General features: G+C 45.4%; 1 protein-coding gene across 2 annotated transcripts in view; it reads right to left on the reverse strand.

Annotated features, from left to right (window-relative positions):
• LOC147665849 (cytochrome P450 4B1-like) overlaps nt 1-22,065 on the reverse strand; it is a 298,070-nt gene that overhangs the window by 158,901 nt on the left and 117,104 nt on the right. For both annotated transcript variants that reach the window (XM_086949460.1, XM_086949461.1), the window contains 2 exons: nt 3,906-4,033; nt 300-424 (listed from right to left, as the gene is read on the reverse strand). In XM_086949460.1, the coding sequence (XP_086805586.1) occupies nt 300-424; nt 3,906-4,033 (253 nt within the window). The remainder of the gene's footprint in view (nt 1-299; nt 425-3,905; nt 4,034-22,065) is intronic.

Here is a 22,065-nt window from a genome sequence, read left to right on the forward strand (position 1 = left end):
AGCCATCTCCAACCAATCATCTTCCATCTTCTCTCCTTAGGAATGAACTAATCAGGATTCGTGTTACGCCACTGCATTCTGAAAAAAGCTTTTGGTTGGTGTCCAATTGCAGATGGTCCCGATCCCGCCACCAGTTTGGTGCTATTGCAGCCTCCATCCCCACCTTAGAATTTGAATTTTGGATATGGGCACTGAAACTTGGTGGAGAAAAGCTAATGTCTTCCATCATCACGGTCTAAACAGACACCTAATCACCTTAGAAACTTTAGCCCCAAAAGTGAAAAAGTCAGGAAACTCACCTGCCTGCTTGGCAGTTGCTGTCATAGCTGAAGGCACATTTCATGATGCTGTCTAGGGTCATCAGGCTGACATGCTCGAAGACTTCCACTGAATTGTTTTTATCAATGAGTTTTTCCCACTTATCCTAGAGTGGAATAAATATGAAATACTTACACTTAGTGCATAAACTGTGGCAAAGGATTTCTTTTAAGTGGAGTCTTTCAGATCATAAACACAAGGTAGCTGCAAATCCAAAATGACTTGATGCAACACTTACTCGGACTGCTCCAATCTTATTATATTTTTCATGTTAACTATAGGCCTACATTATATAACAAATGATGATTCTACACAGGAATAGCACAGCGGTCAATGAAAATCAAGCAGAACAAGTGAGCAGAATTTTGTATAGTGGTAGAAACAATATGTTTTGAGTTTTTATTAGGCAGTGAGACATAAGGTAAATATGAGTATGAAAATAAAAGAGAATCCCGGTCTTGGATGGGCAATGGAGAGGAAGCAGGAGTGCATCTCCCCCTCCAGAACAGGAATGCAAGCAGTTTCTTGAGTTCTGCGTTGCTTACTACTGGGCGCATTTAAGTGTGGTTTGTGTAAACCTGAAGGTCTCTCTGCTCCAGCACAAAATGGGTATAGTATTCAAAGGCTGTAAGAGCCTACCTGGCCGCTGAGTCCTATTGAAAGCAATGAGCTGAGCAAGAAGTTCATAATGCCCCTACTAGGATATGAGTTTACATGTAAATAAGAATACATTAATTAACGTGGCTGCATCTCATGACGCCCTGTCATCCTACCAAACAACTGCTGTGCCCACTTCACAGTATACACGTATAGAAAGAATCAGAGAAGAGGGGAAAAGGAAAATCAACATAGGATGAAGCTAGAACGATATAATACTGCTAGCAAAATAACCGATTAACACATGTATGAACAGAATAAGGGAAAGATGGAAACCTGGAGGAGTTCTGTGAGTGGTTAGCATAGCTAAGAGACTGAAATCTAGACAAATGCGTTACACATTTTTTCAGTCATTCTAAAGGTGTCTCTTAAAAAAAAAATCCTAATTGTGGTGATCAATTTTCAAGATAAAAAGTATGAGGCATAATTGAAAGTGCTCACTTCTGGTACCGCACTTACAGCTGAGGTTAGAACATATCTCATGGCCCACCCCACCATCCTTCCCCTATGGCACACAAATAAACCTTAAACAGCCTGGCTGCAAGTTTGATTGTGGGCCACATCACATGCTGTCATGTATATTCCTTATGATATGGTTTAGGCACAATGGCAATGTTTGGGTGGTGTGTGGGATGTATAAGAAGGAGGCTAAATACACACGTAGAGAATATAATTTTCAATTTGCATTTTTTATGTAAGTATTCATACATAAATTGTATACAGTATCATCAGCATTAAATACATACAAATAGTAACAATGTGAGAATGTGTCCCAAGTGAGTAAAGAAGAACCTATACTACTAAAGTGCTAAGTAATGGTGTTTAAAAAACAAGAGGTTTCTATACTTACATAAAAAATGCAAATTGAAAATGATATTCTCTACGTGTGTATGTAGCCTCCTTCTTATACATCCCACACACCACCCAAACATTGCCATTCTGCCCAAACCATATCATAAGGAATATATATTTATCCACAGGAGCCATTGTTGTTTTCTGAAGACTTTATACCCAGGCTCCGTATGAGTTGGGTTCCCTTGTTTCCCTTCCCAGTACATCACAAGCTGAAGCATAACCTCTTGAAATTGTGACGTGGGTGAGGAACCCTCCCACCGCCACAACTTCATGTATTCTGCACTCCACAAACGCATGATAGCAACAGTATCAGAGTGAAACCCATACATGTGGGTGTTTGTGTAGGGATCCATTTAATCTACCCTGAATAGAACTTTAAAGGGGTGGAGAGGGGGAAGTAGTGCAGACCAAGTGATGGGACTCAACTTAGTAGCTATAAATCAAGCTTATGAACTAAAAGCAAACCAGCAAACAAAATGTAATCAACTGACACTCACTATAATTTGACCAGTGCATTTTACAATATATTCTTAGAATATATTTGATTAATATCCTATAGGCTCTGACACACATCCACGAACATTTCTCATTTGTATTTTAGAAGTCCATGAGCAATGCATTCCTCAAACCTGAGTTAAAAACCATGAGTGCATAAAAAACTGTGTGCATGAAACTCAAGTGTATAGGCAAGTAATAGTGAAGTGAAAAAACACTAGTTAAAAGAAAATTCATTAAATAAAACTACAATAGGGGAGACAGTGGAGTCCGAAAGGGATATTAGGAAGAAGGACGCAGAATAGGGCCAGACCAAGTGGAAGATTCGATGCCAAGTGATGGGCAGAAAAGGAAGCAATGCCTCTTATTACCTTTTATTTATAGGGAAAGGGGCTTTGGTCCATGCTGGGGCTGGGTTTGGCTGAATGCAATGAGCAGTGGATTATTCCCACGTGGGGGGTGGCACAGTGGTAGGCCACAGGTAACAAGATATGTGTTAACAATAAATAGCAGCACATTACACAAAATCAGAACATATCAACACTCTTTCAGCTTACACTATTCCTCAAAAAATCCTTAATTACTACCCCCATTACAATAGTCTGACGTCAGCATCCACCAATCAGCTAAAGATTCTGCCTTATAAACTCAGGCAATCATGGAGGGTGTAGGGGGAGTTGAAAAACGCTTTTCCATATACAAGAATGTATTCTAACCTCTTGAACTTCCTATTAGTCATTTAGGCTTCCTAGAACAATTCTTCAGATTCAGGAAACACAAATTGATAAACCATTATATCGGTACTGCCTTTGGTTAGACTAACCTACATTAGCTTATAAAAACTCATTTTGGTGGTGGAAATTTCTAGAAGGTGGGGGTCTCTGCCCAATTCCTCAATGAAACCTTACTCCTCCATCACAGACAGACACTTTCTGGGTTCAGCCCACTGGCTGGTTCATCTCCTTGCAAAGCAAAATGGGAGTTTTCAAAATAGCAGAAACATGTTTTGAACGATCTCTAGCCCCATCCTATATACATTTGCACAAAACCTGCCACACCCTACAAAGGATTAAACATGCTACACGGGGAATCATCAGGGGATGACATGGTTATTAGCAAATTGCACCTTTTTTGAGCCCCCTCGTCTTTTTTAAGTGTGTCCCTCTTGATGGATCCTCAATTCTAGAAATACCAACAGAAAGCTATCAAATTTCATGCAAAGTTTTGAGTTGCACAAATGGTTACTTTGTAAAATGGAGCACATGCATCATACAGCGGATGATGTCCTGTCTGCCAAACTCACGGATCCTTTGCTTAGTTTAGAGTCGGCGGAACAAAGCTTGCTTACTATAGTATATATGAACATGCATAAATGAACATGTAAATATGTACTTTACTAGTCACAGACAACACTTACAATGCCTTTACAGTGTAAAATAATTCAGTAAATAGTCGAAGGTTGTTCCTATTCCTCTGCAGGTATTTAGCTGTGTCTATGTAAGTTTTGTGCGGAGGACCCCATTGTAATGTGTGCATAAATACAAAGTTGTGTTTTCATAATAAGCCATAAAAATCCATACCAGCATAATTTTGGTTGAGTCTGAGATCAATTTCACGTAAGGTTTTAAAACATCATAGTGAAAGCCAGGAGTCAACAGTCTTCGATGCTGAAACCACTTTGGCCCGGACAAAATCAGCAATCCTCTTCCTATGGGACAAAGCAATCACCAGAGAGTACTTTAATGAATATTGTAACAGGTCAGAAAATGTTAAAAGAAGCGTATTCATCCACAACACTACCAATACAAGTCAATATATTTTCCATGTGTTAATGTATTGTCGTGTCATAATCTCACAATTAAATAAATTCCCTTAACCACCAACAAGCCTCAATAAAATATTTGCATGAAGCGGAGAATCCCATCATGAGAAATACACCAATTGTATTTCTTCTATCGTTAACTATGTACCACAAGCAAAAGTAATATCAGATAACAAGGAACCCTGTCCTTTTTAGGTCTCAATAGAAGGGCGCAAGCGCTGCTTTAGAGACCTTTTGGAATCGCTCCAGGCTTTATTGGGAACTCGTGCATGTTTTGCACTGTTCCCAATGAGCCCTTGTGCACGTTTGGTGATTCCCTTGCGGGAGCGAGCAGCAGTGCCATATGTTAGCAATTATCGCGCTCGCTGCCGGAAGGTAAACGGCATGCACCACAGGAAATCGTCCGTCCACACAGTTGCCGCTTTTTAGTGCCACACGCATTTGTGTTTCAGCACTTGTTTTCTTTTTGGTGTAGCACTCCATGAGAGTGCATCTGTTATTGTACTGTCGTTGTTTGAATGCTTCTGCCTTCCCCTGGCTTTTGGGTGTGCCTGTGTATTTAACCCCATTGTATTTCTGGACGCTCCATATTGGTTTCCTGTACCGGGTGTGAGAGTGACCTGGAGTGTGCTGGCCCCTTTAAAGCCCTAACGCTGAGTCTCTTACTTAATGTGACAGGAAGTACTAGGGTGACGTACAAACACTGTATATGAAACTTAAAATAGCTCACATTGCAATAGGCACTATTAACATAGAGCAAAACTCAGAGTAATTGAAAAGTGCAGAATCTAGAAGGCAAGAGAGTCGTTTTACGTCTAGGTAAATAACTGGTCACCAGGGGGGAGGTAGGAGGAGGAGAGGAGAGTTTTTCCTAAGGTAGAGGAGAAAGATTCGCGTTTCGAGATGCTAAGTCATGTTTCGTTTTATTAGAAGACACTGTTCACTGTGGCCTCCTTGGTGTTGTGAAAGTAGCCCATTTAAAGGAGAAGCAGCACAGCAAACAGAAGCAACATGGAACAAGAGGCTTTGAAACAGATCATTGCAGAGTTGAAACGCTATATTTTATGATTTTTTCAAACAGAGATTGTACAGGTTGGAGCAGAGTTTCCAAGGAAGCTTCTGCCAGGTTTTAGACACCGCAACAGAATACGTGCCTCCAAGATGTGGGTTTGAGAGTTCGAGGCAGAGGTGGCCACACCAGAGGAGTGTGTGTGTGCAGGAAACCTCTAGCATTCGGAATTTGTGCCTTGCTTTACACTGCACATTTTGCACACCGTTCACTTGTAAACTCAACAATAGGGTACTTTTGTAATAAAAGGAGTGCGACAGTCGTTCATTCGATGACTCAAATGAATGCTCAGACAGAGGTGTCTTCCCTAGAAGTGTAGCATGGAGCCATGAACCTTGGTACAAGGGTTCAATGGGTCAGTGGGCCTCAGTGCCCCTGCTGCAACAATGGTAAGTAGCCCCCGCTGTTCCATTGGATCTTCAAAGATTTGCCAGATGCATCAGCCTTTAACAAATTATTATCCATGTTAATAGAACACACAACACATTGAACTGCCTCCACATTCTTAGATTGTGAATGTTATTTTTTATGTTTTTAAAAATCTTTTTTTACAGTTTAAGTAAAAATGTACAATACAAAATAGAGCACTGTACAAAATAGAACACTGTTAAATGCCTGGACATCATGTACATGGACACTTTAAAGCCTCCAGTCTCTCCCCCTCCCAGCCCCCCAATGCAATCCAGAGCACTTCCCTGTTGTTCTGTCAAGGCTGTCTGCTCACCTAAAGCGACAGTATCTGGAATGCCGCATATATTACCTCTTCATTCTTGCCACTGTCCCCAGATTTTAACCATTTTGGGGGGCAACATTGACCTTCATTGATCACGATTTCAATAATAATAATAATAATCCACATTTGTAAAGCGCACAATCACCCGTAAGGGTCTCTAGGGGCTGGGAGCCGTCTGGAAGATTAAGCAAGCTATAGCCCAGAGTCACATGGTGATGGGCTAACCTGCCACTGGTGCCGGGTATCGAACCGTGATCCCCAGATTCTGGAGTAAGTTGCCCTAGCCGCGGCGCCACACCTCTTCCTCTTTCAATGAACATGCATCAGTCTATATTGCGTTTTCAGTCCTCAAGCTGTGGCCATTATTTAGCTCCCCACATTTTAGCGAAATATCTTTTTGCTAGAGCCATCCCCAGCATCAACCATTTCCATTCCATGCGTCCCAAATCCGTTTCCTCCCAAACATTTAGGAGACACCACTTCTCTTCCAAAGTGAGGGAGGACCCGCATCTTTCAAACTGTCAACTACCGCCACCCAGAAGCCCTGCAGTATTGGGCTATACTAAACCATGTGATAAAAGGTACCAGTGTGGCCACATACTCGTCTACGGTTGGCACTAGGTGCCCTACCCATCTTAAACAACAAGGTTGGGGAGCAATAGGAGTGGAGGGGATTTTTAATAGTCCAAGGCGGAAACCTGAACGTATGTGCACCTCTCTAGGGGATGCCATGGCTTCCTCCCATTTGTCCTCCTTGTGTCTCCCCAGATCGAGAACCGAGCGATTTCTTAATTGTATCAGGGCATAGGGTGTATTCTGGAGTATTTCTTGTATGTCAGAGATGTGGCTTACCATGGCATATATTCAGCTAACAATCTGTCCTCTTGGGGGAAAGACTCCTGTAGCACCGCTCTTTTTGGCAGCATTGCCCTCAGTGCATGTTAGACCTGTAGGCAGCGTTATGTTTCGGTAGAAGCTAATTGGTAGTCCTGTCCCATAAAACACCTTCCACTGTGCATCACACACAAAGCCAATTATAGATGCCTTGCAGTCCACATTGTAAAGAATCGCAGGTCCAGGACCAACCTACACTCTTACATCAACACCCGGCTCCCAGAGATGCATTTATCTAGATCATCCACTGGGAATCCAGTTCTTCCCAGCATCTGACACAGCACAAAATAGAAGCACCTCCACCCCTCAGGTTGCCTGTTGATGGTTGAACCTATATCATGCTGAGACGGGCCAGATGGATAGGGCAAGTAGCCTGCTCTCCAGCCATGGGCAAAAAGGGAGGGGCCATTACCCTGATCAATAGCAAATCAAACATATCCATTGAGAAGGTGCAGCAGGACGACGAGGGCAGACTATTAATCACACACCTGAAAAGAGGGGAGGACATCCTTCTAGTGATAAACATCTATGCTCCAAACACCGACGACACATTATTGTGGGAGGGGATAGCTAAGAAATTAGAAACTGCTAGCCCACACAGCATGGCGGTTTTAGGGGGCGACTTCAACATGGCGCTGGACCAAACGCTAGACAGGCAATCAAGAAGACTAGCTCGCACCCCAACGTCCCACAAGGCGCTAACGTACTTACACAACAGATTTAATCTAGTGGACCAATGGTGACTAAAGCATCCTGATACCAGAGACTACACCTACTACTCGAAACCACACAACTCATACAGTAGAATAGACTACATTCTCATCTCAGGAACCCACACGCACCTAATAGAACATACAGAGATCACAGCCAGAACAATATCAGACCATGCTTGCATTACCCTACACCTCACAGGGAGACACAACAACCACACAACACGCAGATGGCGTCTCAACACCAGTACCATCACCAGACAAGAAGATAAGATCAGAGTCCAGAAAGCCATCGATGACTACATCAAAGGCAACGACACACCAGACGTAGTCCCAAAAACCCTGTGGGAGGCCCTCAAAGCAACCATAAGGGGAGTGCTAATGGAAATCAAAGCCAGAAGAGATAGAGAAGCCAAAGCACAGCTAGCGAAGCTAGAAAACGAAATAAAGCTACTAGAAACAAGACATATAGGGGACACCACAAACCAACACATACTAACAGAACTCACTAAGACCAAATACGAGTTCAACAGAATACTCAGCAAACAGTCTGGACAATGGATAAAAAAATGTAAACAAATCAACCTGTGCGAAGCTAACAAGGCAGAAAAAACATTAGCCTCATACCTCAAATATAAGCAAAGGCAACACTACATAGCAGCAATCACAGACACTGCCAGTAAAACACACACCTGACATACAGACATTCTAAATACATTAATGGAATTCTATAAAAAGCTCTACAGCAAAGACGACAACCTAGATACAAGGGGGACCAAGAGCTACTTTGAGAACTTAAATCTGCCCAAGATATCGAAAGATGAAGTGATAGCGCTAGGCCAGGACATCAAAACATCTGAGGTCAAGACAGCCATTAAGGGCCTAAAGGGCTACACTGCAACTTTCTACAAATCCTTCCTAGACCAGCTAACACCAGTATTAACTGAAGTCTTCAACCAATGCGGGAGGGTAGGGGAAGTAACAGAGAAAATGTCACAGGCCAACATCATAGTCATCCCCAAGGAAGGTAAGGACCCACAATGGCCAAAAAACTACCGCCCAATTTCACTCATAAACCTAGACTGCAAAATATACTTGAAAATCCTATCAATCAGACTCAACAGACTGCTCCCACAACTAATAGGGGACACCCAGGTAGAATACATGAAAACCCGAATGTCAAGCGACAACACCAGGCTGCTCTGCCAAATCATTGAACACTCTCAAACTCAGATAACACAGCAGTAGCAATCATGCTGGATGCCGAGAAGGCATTCGACAGAGTCTCTTGGCACTTTCAAGAGGAGTGCATGCAGGCATATAACCTGGGAGAAGAATACACAAGGAAAGTCATGACCCTATACAGAAGTCCAAAAGCACCATTTACCCTTAATGGAGCGACCTCGCCCACTTTCAACCTCCAAAGAGGGACCAGGCAAGGCTGCCCCCTATCCCCACTGCTGTTCCTACTAGCACTAGAACCACTGATAAAGGCCAGTCTGGCAAACAAGAACCTAGCAGGCATAACCATCAACAACACCACAGCTAAACTAGCAGCATACGCGTACGAGATACTAATCACAACAGAAGACCCGTCCAATTCCATACCGGCCCTCATGAACACAATTGACGACTACGCATCCCTTTCTGGCTACAAACTAAACAGAGATAAATCCAAATGCATGCCACTGAACGTAAACACAACTAAAGAAGTACTGGGTAGCTCAGGGCTAGCCTGGCAAACAAAAACTGTCAAATATCTAGGAATCAACTTTGGGAGAAACCTAAGAACAATGCTCGAACAAAACGAGAAAAACACCCTAGACAAAATAAGAGGGCTACTGGATAGCTGGTCACCCAAGTTCATCACATGGTGGGGCAGAATTGACACAGTTAAAATGAGGATCACCCCGATAGTCAACTACCTAGTAAGAATGCTCCCGCTACTACTGACGGGTGACTTTCATAAGAAAATAGACCAAATACTCAATAAATTCATATGGAGAGACGAAAAAACAAGAATAAGCCTCCAAAAACTGAGACTGAGGAAGGAACTAGGCGGCCTCAACCTTGCGGACATGAGAACATTCCAGTACGCATTTATGGCCAAACAGGGAATACACTGGATATTACCAAATCAACAATACACCCTAACCTGGCTACTACTAGAGAGATCAGTTATCGATCGGTTCCGCCCTTATCATCATCTGGGCCTCCACACACCGAGGAGGGCAATCCTGCAACCACTTGGGATTTGTAAAGTGGATGCCCTAGTGTGTTTAAAGGTGTACAGCTGATAACCTTAGAACGATAACTGAAAAAGCAGTGCGTGTAAGTAAACAAAAGATGGTGTGAATAGCGTGAAGGACTATAAAATTGGAGATCTAGGAGAGAAAAACTTTATTAGGTATCACCTATTTTTCCAAAATTAAAAATCAGTGCGGGTATATAGTAGATCAAAACAAATAACTACTACTTAGATCTTAACGGTCGACATGTTTCTGCAGACTTTGGACCCCACTAGGTGTCCTGCTGCTTTCATCAGGACCACATCTCGCTACTGCTTTACCTCAAAGGAGAAGTAGAATAAAAGTGTTACTTTACGTCTTTTCAAGTGAACAAGATGTCCCTTGACAGATACTGGTCCTCCTTACTACTAAAATGAATTTAGAAAACAGACAGAGACAACAGACCAACATAAAAATTAAAGTTAGTACAAAATAAAGTAGGACCAACTATAGGTATACGTATTACATATCACCAATGATGTCATATCATGTACATCTGAGGCTCTTATTCAGGCCCTTCACCCGCTTACCTTTTAGGTAGGAGGATGGCACTTCGCCTCACCTGGCTGCGGCTCAGGTAGGTAGAGCACCGCGCTAATAACAACAAAAAAAAAACCATAAACACATCAACATAACGAGTAGGTCACAACATCCTGAAAGCAGAGTATATCTAGCCACCAATGCAATTGGCGGCGTATGCTGATTATAAATAATCATATGATGGCATTAATGTAGGTCTGCAGGTAGGTTAGAACCCTACGATTACAATCCTTCTGCCTGTTTAAGCGAAAATGTAAGTTTGATCTATACTTCCTCCAGAGATGATACCAGGAAAATACAGACCCTGAAATGGAAGGCGCCAACCCCATCGGGGAATGGCGTCGTTAGTGGCAGCCAAAGGGCCGACCCGGAGCCGGATCACTTCCGGTCTGCGTGACCCGGAAGTGAGCGTCGCGTCAGGACCAATGGGAACAAAGGTCGAGGTACGCCCCGGAAGTGTTAGTAGGGCGCGAGGCTTAAAAGCCCGCGACCAGCCTAGAGGCCCCCTCTTTGTCCGCTGATCATCCAGGAGTCGGACGTCTCCAAGAGAAGACATCGTGGGAGCATAGCGTTGGAGTATACAGCGAGAGTTAATCCGACTTGTGGTTTAGGTTAGCGGGCCTTGCAGTGTGTGCTAGATTTCTTTATCTTTACAGCTTTCGTGCTTATTTCTCTTGATTTAAATATTGTTGGCAGGGGGGGGGGGTTGCCGCGGTAAATCCTCGTGTCCGGGGGGAGGGCGAGCGCTGGCGCTCGATCATCTGATTCCCTGGGTCCGGGCCCATCCGCGGCGCGGTGGGCCTACAAAGTCGTTTGCGTTTCTCGATAAGTTTTAACGTCGTTTTTCTTTAAGTGCAGGATGCCGTCGAAGAAGGTACCGAAGGGTAAACAACCCGCAGCCAAGAATGAGGAATTCCTTGCCTTTACGGAACTGCTGGAGTTCACAAGAGAAAAAGGCATGGATTGGGTACTAAAGAATATGAGAGACGGGGCTAGAGCAGATGCGAACTCTCAGGAGGAGAGGGGGAGAGGCAAAAGAGCGAAGCAGACCCCAGAAAAGCTCAGAAGCTCGGCAAGAGGCAAGCGGTCGAGGCCGACGGATTCACGACCAGTATCACCAGGTGAGGAGGAGGCGCCAGAGACAATTGATTCGAACTTAGGCGCAGATAACGACCCAGATGACGCCGAGGGGCAGTATGAGGCAACTAGGCCTACGCAGATAGGAGGGTTCCCCGTCACTTCTGTGGGGGGGTCCGGTCCGCACGGTATGTTACCGCCAGTAGTGGCACAGCCGGGTAGCGGAGTGTCGCAAGTTTGGGTTCAGCCCGGGGGGGTCGCTCAGTTACCAGGGATGCAATTATATGGGTCGCATGGTCAAGCGATAGGTAGCAGCCCGGTAAGCTCAATGTTTCCTGCCTACACGGGTCCCCCTTAGCGATGACTGCTTTCTCTAATCTAGGGGGTCCAAGTCAGGGCTCAATGGCGAATGCCGTAGTTGATGTTGCGGGTCCCTCTAATGGCCAGATGCATGGAGGGTTTGGGGGGCAACCAGCTGGTTCCCCATTATTAGCTTTCAGCCCTCTAATGTTCGGTTCTTCCTCAATGACCTTATCGCCATCCGCGGGGATAACTTGGCATGTGCCAGCAGATATGGAGGACAGGATACTCAGGGGCGAATACATAGAAGTGTTCGACCTTATCAATGCGGGGGTGGCGGCAGGAAAACCCAAAGCCGGAAAGGAGGGAGATTACAATCAGAAGAAATCATGGGTAGAATGGTCCATGAAGAATTGGATCACGGGATTTGCAATATATGCCGCTGTTATGCTTGAGAAATATCCGGTTTTAGGCCCGCAAATGATGAGCTATATATCCTTGATACATGGTGCGGCAACAGAGTTTCCAGGCCAGGGGTGGCTGAAATACGATAAAATGTTCAGGCAGATGAAGGCAGTTCACCCGGGTATAGCATGGGACCAGCGGGAGATTAATTTGTGGCATACAGTCTTCTATTCCACCCCTTCAACGCCTACCCCGGTACCCTCAACTCAGAGCCAGTCCTTTTGGACTGACAAAGGGGTCGGTGAGAAAAAACAGGCCTGCTGGCAGTTTAATAGAAATGAGTGTACCAGGGGGGTCGCGTGTAAATTCAAACACTGCTGTTCCTACTGCGGGGGTACCTCTCATCCCGAGATCAGGTGTTTTAAGAAAACTGGTAACCCCAAAGAACAGGCCAGCCACAGTGCCCCAAAAGGAAAGCCAACTAAGACCCCTGACAAAGCTACCAACTCCAGTTAAACGGCATGTCCTAACACACCTCCTCAGTAAGTACGATAATCTTGGGGAGGCTCAATTCCTACTGCATGGTTTTACAATTGGCTTTCGTATCCCGTCTTCAGCCCCCCCTTCCAATGTCCCACCTCGCAATCAGAGCTCAGTGTTGCGAAATATGGAGGCAGCTCGAGAGAAGATCATGAAGGAGGTAGCATTGGGGCGGGTTGGGGGCCCTTTCACAGAACCACCTACCCATAATCTGGTTTGTTCCCCATTGGGTCTAGTTCCAAAAAAGGAGGAAGGTAAATTTCGTCTGATCCATAATCTATCGAGTCCCCCAGGGCTCTCGGTAAACGATAAGCTAGACCCGGATCTGTGCTCGGTGAAGTATACCAAATTTGACACGGCTATTGAGAAATTGCAGGCATTTGGGGAGGGAGCCCTAATGGCTAAAGCCGATATTGAATCAGCCTTTAGGTTACTGCCCGTGCACCCGGACGACACCAGGTTCTTGGGCTTCACATTTGACGGTAACTACTTTTTGGATTTGTGCATGCCTATGGGGTGTTCTATTGCCTGTGCAGTTTTCGAGACTTTCGCAAGGTTCCTAGAATGGGCGGTTGAGCAGTTTCTGGCCTCGGACAACTCACATGCTGTAGTCCACTACCTGGACGATTTTCTGTTCATGGGTCCCGAGGGTTCCCAGTCGTGCAGGAAGGCCCTGCTGGGCTTCCAGCGCTTGGCTGAGGCGCTCGGAGTACCTTTGGCGGCGGAAAAAACCGAAGGCCCGACCACGTGTTTGACCTTCCTGGGCATAGAGATTGATACAACAGCAGGAGTGTGCAGGCTGCCAAAAGTCAAGGTCGATGCCTTTAGGGCCGCTATTGATGGCTGCCTGGGGGCAAGGAAGGTAACCTTACATCAGCTACAAGTTCTTCTGGGTCAACTGAACTTTGCTCTGCGGGTCATTCCTATGGGCAGGGCCTTCTCCAGGAGTATAGCGAAGGCAATGTCTGGACTGCGGGCCAAACACCACAGAGTGAGGCTCTCAGCTGAAGTTAGAGAGGATCTTATGATTTGGAGAAGTTTCTTGAGGGACTTGTGGCGAACAGCCTGTTCTTCTAATACGGATCTTGAACTGTTCACCGACGCTGCAGGTAGTATTGGTTTCGGAGCTATATTCGGTCAAAAATGGTGTATGCAGTGCTGGCCAGATGACTGGATCGAGCGAGGCCTGACTACTAACATTTCCTTCCTTGAACTTTTCCCCATAGTGGTAGCTTTGCACTTGTGGGGAGATCTGCTGGCAAACAAGAGTATAGTATTCTGGTCGGACAACATGTCCGTAGTCATGGTGATTAATAGCCAGAGGGCTACCTGTACTTGGGTACTCAGGTTGTTGAAAGAATTGGTTTTGCAGTGCCTGAGCCATAATGTCCAATTCACTGCGAAACATGTTCCAGGTGTAGAAAACAAAGCGGCTGATGCATTGTCTCGTTTTAAGTTAACAGAGTTCCGGGAGCATTGGCCCCAGGCGGAGACGTCAATGTCAGCCTTCCCAGCGGAGCTATGGAAGTTTGGTGCCCCACAGCCGCCGAGTTGATATCTGCATCCTTGGCTCCAAGGACTAAGAGTATGTATCAGAGGTCATGGGATTCGTATATGGCATACCTGAGGGGTGTGGGTGTAGCGGACATCTTTGCCCCCCAGAGTGTATTAGGCTTCATCGTGCAGCAGAAAGAGCAAGAGAAGTCGGTAGCATTCATGAAAAGACAGTTGTCGGCGTTAGCATTTTATGCGGGTCTACGGGGGGTGTCGGATCCGACAAAAGATCAGAGAGTTAGGAGAGCAATGAGAGGTTGGGAGCGCCTAGCACCCGGGGAGAAAGATTCTAGGAGGCCGATAGACGTAGAAAAATTGATTAAAATCTTAGGAGCTCTGCCGTTCGTTTGTTTCTCCCAGTATGAGACGCAACTGTTCCGGGTGGCCTATACCTTAGCCTTTTGTGGGGCGCTGCGAATTTCAGAATTACTTCCGTCGTCCAAAACGGATAGGGAAGGGGGTCTGAAGTGCTCTGATATACTCGAGTCCAAAGGTGTCCTGCGGATGAGGGTGCGGAGATCGAAAACGGATCCGCTGGGTAAAGGTACCTGGTTACAACTGGGTAGAGTAGAGGGTGAGCCCTTCTGTCCGGTCAACTTGCTGAGGGTATTTCTCCAAGTCAGGCCCCAGGGAGCCGATGATAGACTCTTGATTCATGAGAATGGGTTACCACTTACCAGGTTCCAGTTCACTCGAGTAGTTAAAATGACCTTGGCACGGATCGGAGTTGATCCGGCCGATTTTACATCACATTCGTTTAGAATTGGAGCAGCGACAACGGCTGCTGGCTTAGGCCTACCCGAACAGGTAATCAAGAGGTTGGGTCGCTGGAAATCAGCGTGTTACGAACGTTATATCTGCCCGCAATTGGTTTGACGTATCTTTAGCTTGCGTTCCTTTTGTGAGAATCGGCTGACTGTATCTCTTCACATTTACTCTTCATATTTACTCTAGGTACCTCCCCTAAGAGAACCCACATCTGTTGGTGTGGCCACTCCTTCATTCGCAGGGCCGGGGCGCACTTCGAAAAGACACTCATGGACAGGGTGACCATGATGCGAGGTTGTGACCATCATTGGGTGGGGATAGGCGGGCAGCGCCTGGCGGACGTCCCGAGGGATGTAAAAGCGGCTTTGGCAAAAGGCATGCCTTCGCCAGATGTATTCGTGTTGCACTGCGGAGGCAACAACATGATTCCAGGCGGGAGGAGAGAAGTGAAGGAGTCCCTGTTTTCTACCCTAGCAGCAATCAAAAACATTTTCCCAGAAGCTATAGTACTATGGTCGGAAGTCATCCCGACACTCGTGTGGGCTCGGGGCGCGCCCATGAAAGCAATAAACAGATCTGTCAAAAGACTGAACCAATCGGTGGCGGAAATCCTGCAAAAATCGAGTATTAAAGCGATTCGCCATAAATTAATTCAGGCAGAAAGGCCGGAGCTATACGCAGAGGACGGAGTCCACCTGTCGGAGGCGGGTATGGAGATATTTATAGAAACAGTTCTAGGGGCCGTCTCCGAAGCTCTTGAGCGCAGGGGGGGGAGGTCGAGTCCGCCAGTAAGCTCCTCGTCCTGTGGCGGGGTTCCGGGCAAGAATACCACGGGAACTTCTTGTCTAGAGACAGTTAACTCTGAACAGGTTTGCTAAATCAGTATGGACTCTGGGCTGGCGGGAGAGTTGGGGCCGACCTGCTGGTGGCCTTGGCTTTTCAGCCCTACCCCAGAGGCCTCTGGTTGCCCAAGTGGGCGCTTTCCTCACCTGCGGCTCTGTTGACCAGAAGGGGGTTAACGTTAAGGGGCAGGTGATCTGGATTGTGGCCTGCTGGCGCAACCCTGAAGTCAAATAAAAGGCCCAGTGGAATGGGCGGTGAATGTATATATTGTATTATAAGTGCAAGTTTATTCTTAAATACTGTATTGGAATATGTACGAATAAATAAAGAGATTGGTAGGTCAATGAGGTAATTGACCGGAGAACTTAAATTTTAATAAACAAGCAGCACACTGCAGAAAATCAACTACGACTCCAGAGTTTGATGTGGGGTTGGGTCCTTGTAAAGCATGCAGTGTGGTGGGGGGAGAATGCACTTTGTCTGCCATCTATGGAAGGCGCCAACCCCATCGGGGAATGGCGTCGTTAGTGGCAGCCAAAGGGCCGACCCGGAGCCGGATCACTTCCGGTCTGCGTGACCCGGAAGTGAGCGTCGCGTCAGGACCAATGGGAACAAAGGTCGAGGTACGCCCCGGAAGTGTTAGTAGGGCGCGAGGCTTAAAAGCCCGCGACCAGGCTAGAGGCCCCCTCTTTGTCCGCTGATCATCCAGGAGTCGGACGTCTCCAAGAGAAGACACCCACCCACCCATCCCTATTAATAAGGATTCAATTAGGGCAATAGCGGGGTTCCGGACAAGAATACCACGGGAACTTCTTGTCTAGAGACAGTTAACTCTGAACAGGTTTGCTAAATCAGTATGGACTCTGGGCTGGCGGGAGAGTTGGGGCCGACCTGCTGGTGGCCTTGGCTTTTCAGCCCTACCCCAGAGGCCTCTGGTTGCCCAAGTGGGCGCTTTCCTCACCTGCGGCTCTGTTGACCAGAAGGGGGTTAACGTTAAGGGGCAGGTGATCTGGATTGTGGCCTGCTGGCGCAACCCTGAAGTCAAATAAAAGGCCCAGTGGAATGGGCGGTGAATGTATATATTGTATTATAAGTGCATGTTTATTCTTAAATACTGTATTGGAATATGTACGAATAAATAAAGAGATTGGTAGGTCAATGAGGTAATTGACCGGAGAACTTAAATTTTAATAAACAAGCAGCACACTGCAGAAAATCAACTACGACTCCAGAGTTTGATGTGGGGTTGGGTCCTTGTAAAGCATGCAGTGTGGTGGGGGGAGAATGCACTTTGTCTGCCATCTATGTAGAATGATGGCTGTGTGTCTATTCATTTACCCAACATCGAATCGTACTATCGAAAGGGTATCGGTAAAGTTCACAAAGGAACCTCCGTCGGTCTTAGACTGCAATGAAAGGACCCGTACTTATTCAAGGAGAGGAGGATAGGTCCACTATGATAGCCCCCACCATTAGCTATATGCACATTTATTAGCACGGAGTCCCTCGATGTTTAAAAACCAAAGGCCCGCATCGAGCAGGGTCAACGGGCGGGATCTCCCTACAAATGGCATTATAAGGAAAGTGACAATTGGCAGGAAGACTCACCTCTCCATCGGTACTACGGGCGTCCCTCTGGGCCGTCTCGGAGAGGTACCGCGGCGGTGGGAGACGCCATCTTTGTATTCAATTACGGTGACGCCACTGCGCAGCGCAGGCAGGGGCACATAACCACTGCGCATTCTAGGAAACGTAGTGCTGGTGCTACAAAAGTTATTAAGGCTGTAATGTGTTCTCATTGTATGGTGCCCCCCACTTAAAACAAATGTGAGGGCCGCCAAAACATGAAACTACTCATCAAACGAGACATTTCATACCCTACACAGCGAGTCCATTCTCGCACTGCATATACGGAGGTGTAGTTCCGAGATGTCCTCCTCATACACCGTTACTAATATAGGTTGTTCTATAATGTTAGTGTCCAACCGAATGTTAGGTTAATTATCAATCCATATAGGGGACAGTGTGTGGCGCCTTTTCGCTCAGTATTTGTCCCACAGTGCAAAATATATGTTTTCTGATATTGCATTGCATCTATTACCATGTATGTTTTCAGATATTACATAGCATAGTCCCACCTGTAAGATGTGTAAGGTGAGTGGGCATTGCAGTTTCCCATATACATTCGTAGCACCACTCCTGCCAAAGAAATCAAGCATCTCCCTCTGTACCTCATGTGGTTTGAATGGTATTCCTCAAGAGTATGTATGCAAATGTATGTCTTTAATCATAAGGACATCCACTGGATGTCTTCGTTCAAACCTGTTTTATCCGTATTGAGTTTGTAGGCCCATTTCTGTTCCTTATTAAAAAGGTATTTCCTGGTATCTACAATGTGGGCAGGGATCATAGGTTGCTCGATGACTGTCAAGGTGAACTCAGTGGGTCCATGACAGACTTCCAGAAAATGGTTGGTTGGACGAGTCGCTTGCTTCCTGCATCGAATGGTGCTCTTATGTTCTGATATGCACACTCTTATTTTTCTGGTGGTCATACCCTATTTCAACTGGCATGGACACGTTATCAAGTGGATGAGATTTTGGCTATTGCAATTAGTAAATTGCCGCTGCTGCCAAGGACGATTACTGCCAATGTCAATACTGGTTGATTTGGAGGTTTGGGGACATGCTGCATAGTTACCACATGGGTGGTGTCCCTCAACAGCAGGCATATCCCATAAGATATCAACAGGGCGTGCTACTCTGGTCTTAGGTTTAGTATGTACCAGTCTATCCTTCAGATTAGCGCCCCGTTTGAAGGCAAAGAGCGGAGGTGGTAACTGCTCTGAGCCTGTATTCAGGATAGTCCAATATTTCCTTATGATCTTCTGGATGCTATTAGATTGGGTACTGAAGGTATGGACACAAGTGATTCTTTGGTTCTTCTCTTTAGGAGTAGATAATTCTAGTAGAGCCTCCCTGTTATTATTTGATGCTCTCTTCATAGATTGGCGCACCAATTTCTTCGGGTACTTCCTTGTGCAGAGCTTGTTTCTCAAGTGTTTTCGCATGTTCATGAAAGGCATCTCCTCTAGAACAATAGCGTTGGATCCACAGAAACTGTCCATAGGGCAGATTTCCCTGAGTGTCTTTGGATGATAGCTATAGTACCGCAACAAGGAATTCCTTGCCATGGGTTTTCCGAAAAGCTCAAATCTCAGACCTGTCGGAGTAGTTGTAATTAATAGGTCGAGAAATGCTAGCTGTTGTATACTATGTTCAATAGAGACGCGCAAAAAGTTATTTCTGGAGTTCAACCACTGATGGAATTGTAGTAACTCTTCGCAAGTGCCTCTCCACACGACGAGAATGTAATCTATATATCTTTTCCATACACGCACAGAAGCGTAGTATGGATTGGTCGGTGTCAAAATGTGGTCCTGTTCAAACTTATGAACATATAGATTAGCTTGACTGGGCGCAAAGACACTCCCCATACTGGTCCCAGATATTTGGAGGAATACAGTGTCTTCAAACCGAAAGAAATTCTCTTTCATGGCTAAATTTGCAAGTTTCATGATCAAATGTACTGGAGTGATGGAATTCCACTCTCTCTCCAAGAGGAGGTTCTCAATTAGTTGTAGGGTATTGTCCTGAGGTATTGATGTATAAAGTGATTCAACGTCAAATGAAAACACTTGAGAAACAGCTCTGCACAAGGAAGTACCCAAAGAAATTTGTGCGCCAATCTATAAAGAGAGCATCAAATAATAACAGGGAGGCTCTACTAGAATTATCTACTCCTAAAGAGAAGAACCAAAGAATCACTTGTGTCCATACCTTCAGTACCCAATCTAATAGCATCCAGAAGATCATAAGGAAACATTGGACTATCCTGAATACAGGCTCAGAGCAGTTACCACCTCCGCTCTTTGCCTTCAAACGGGGCGCTAATCTGAAGGAAAGACTGGTACATACTAGACCTAAGACCAGAGTAGCATGCCCTGTTGGTACCTTATGGGATATGCCTGCTGTTGAGGGACACCACCCATGTGGTAACTGTGCAGCATGTCCCAAAACCTCCAAATCAACCAGTATTGACATTGGCAGTAATCGTCCTTGGCAGCAGCGGTAATTTACTAATTGCAATAGCCAAAATCTCATCTACTTGATAACCTGTCCATGCCAGTTGAAATACGTGGGTATGACCACCAGAAAAATAAGAGTGCGTATATCAGAACATAAGAGCACCATTCGATGCAGGAAGCAAGCGACTCGTCTGACCAACCATTTTCTGGAAGTCGGTCATGGACCCACTGAGTTCACCTGGACAGTCATCGAGCAAAATATGATCCCTGCCCACACTGTAAATACCAGTAAATACCTTTTTAATAAGGAACATAAATGGGTCTACAAACTCAATATGGATAAAACAGGTTTGAACAAAGACATCCCGTGGATTTCCTTATGATTAAAAACATACATTTACACACGTACTCTTGAGGAATGCCATTCATACCACATGAGGTGCAGAGGGAGATGCTTGATTTCTTTGGCAGGAGTGGTGCTACGAATATAGATGGGAAACTGCAATGCCCACTCACCTTACACATCTTACAGGTGGGACTATGCTATATAATATCTGAAAACATACATGGTAATAGATGCAATGCAATATCAGAAAACATACATTTTGCTTTGTGGGACAAATACTGAGCGAAAAGGCGCCACACACTGTCCCCTATATGGAGTGATAACTAGCCTAACAGTCGGTTGGACACTAACATTATAGAACAACCTATATTAGTAACGGTGTATCATACGGACATCTCGGAACTACATCTCCGTATATGCAGTGCGAGAATGGACTGGCTGTGTTGGGTATGAAATGTCTTGTTTGAGGAGTAGTTTCATGTTTTTGCGGCCCATACATTTGTTTTAAGTGGGGGGGCACCATATAATGAGAACGCATTACAGCCTTAATAACTTTTGTAGCACCAGCACTATGTTTCCCAGAATGCGCAGTGGTCATGTGCTCCTGCCTGCGTTGCGCAGTGACGTCACCGTAATTGAATACAAAGATGGCGTCTCCCACCGCTGCGGTACCTCCCTGAGACAGCCCAGAGGGACGCCCGGAGTACCGACAGAGAGGTGAGTCTTCCTGCCGATTGTCACTTTCCTTAAGATGCCATTTGCAGGGAGTTCCCGCCCGTTGACCCTGCTCGATGCGGGCCTTTGGTTTTTAAACATCGAGGGACTCTGTGCTAATAAATGTGCATATAGCTAATGGTGGGGGCTATCATAGTGGACCTATCCTCCAGTCCTTGAATAAGTACGGGTCCTTTCATTGCAGTCTAAGACCGACGGAGGTTCCTTTGTGAACTTTACCGATACCCTTTCGATAGTAAGATTCGATGTTGGGTAAATGAATAGACACACAGCCATCAGTCTACATTATAGGGTCTGCATCTTCCTGGTAACATCTCTAGATATACTCTGCTTTCAGGATGTTGTGACCAACTCGTTATGTTGATGTGTTTATGTGTATTTTTTTGTCGTTATTAGCGCGGTGCTCTACCTACCTGAGTCGCAGACAGGTGAGGCGTAGTGCCATCCTCCTACCTAAAAGGTAAGCGGGTGAAGGGCCTGAATAAGAGCCTCAGATGTACAAAATATGACATCATTGGTGATATGTAATACGTATACCTATAGTTGGTCCTACTTTATTTTGTACTGACTTTAATTTTCATGTTTGTCTGTTGTCTCTGTCTGTTTTCTCAACTCATTTTAGTAGTAATGAGGACCAGTACCTGTCAAGGGACATCCTGTTCACTTGAAAAGACGTAAAGTACCACTTTTATTCTACTTCTCCTTTGAGGTAAAGCAGTAGCGAGATGTGGTCCTGATGAACGCAGCAGGACACCTAGTAGGGTCCATAGTCTGCAGAAACATGTCGACCGTTAAGATCTAAGTAGTAGTTATTTGTTTTGATTACTATATCCCCGCACTGATTTTTAATTTTGGAAACATAGGCGGTACCTAATAACGTTTTTCTCTCCTAGTTCTCCAATTTTATATTCCTTCACGCTATTCACACCATCTTTTGTTTACTTACACGCACTGCTTTTTCAGTTATCGTTCTAAGGTTATCAGCCGTACACCTTTGAACACACTAGAGCATCCACTTTACAAATCCCA

The sequence above is a fragment of the Lissotriton vulgaris genome, unplaced genomic scaffold, assembly GCF_964263255.1.
Source record: "Lissotriton vulgaris unplaced genomic scaffold, aLisVul1.2 SCAFFOLD_1678, whole genome shotgun sequence".
Lineage (NCBI taxonomy): Eukaryota > Metazoa > Chordata > Amphibia > Caudata > Salamandridae > Lissotriton > Lissotriton vulgaris.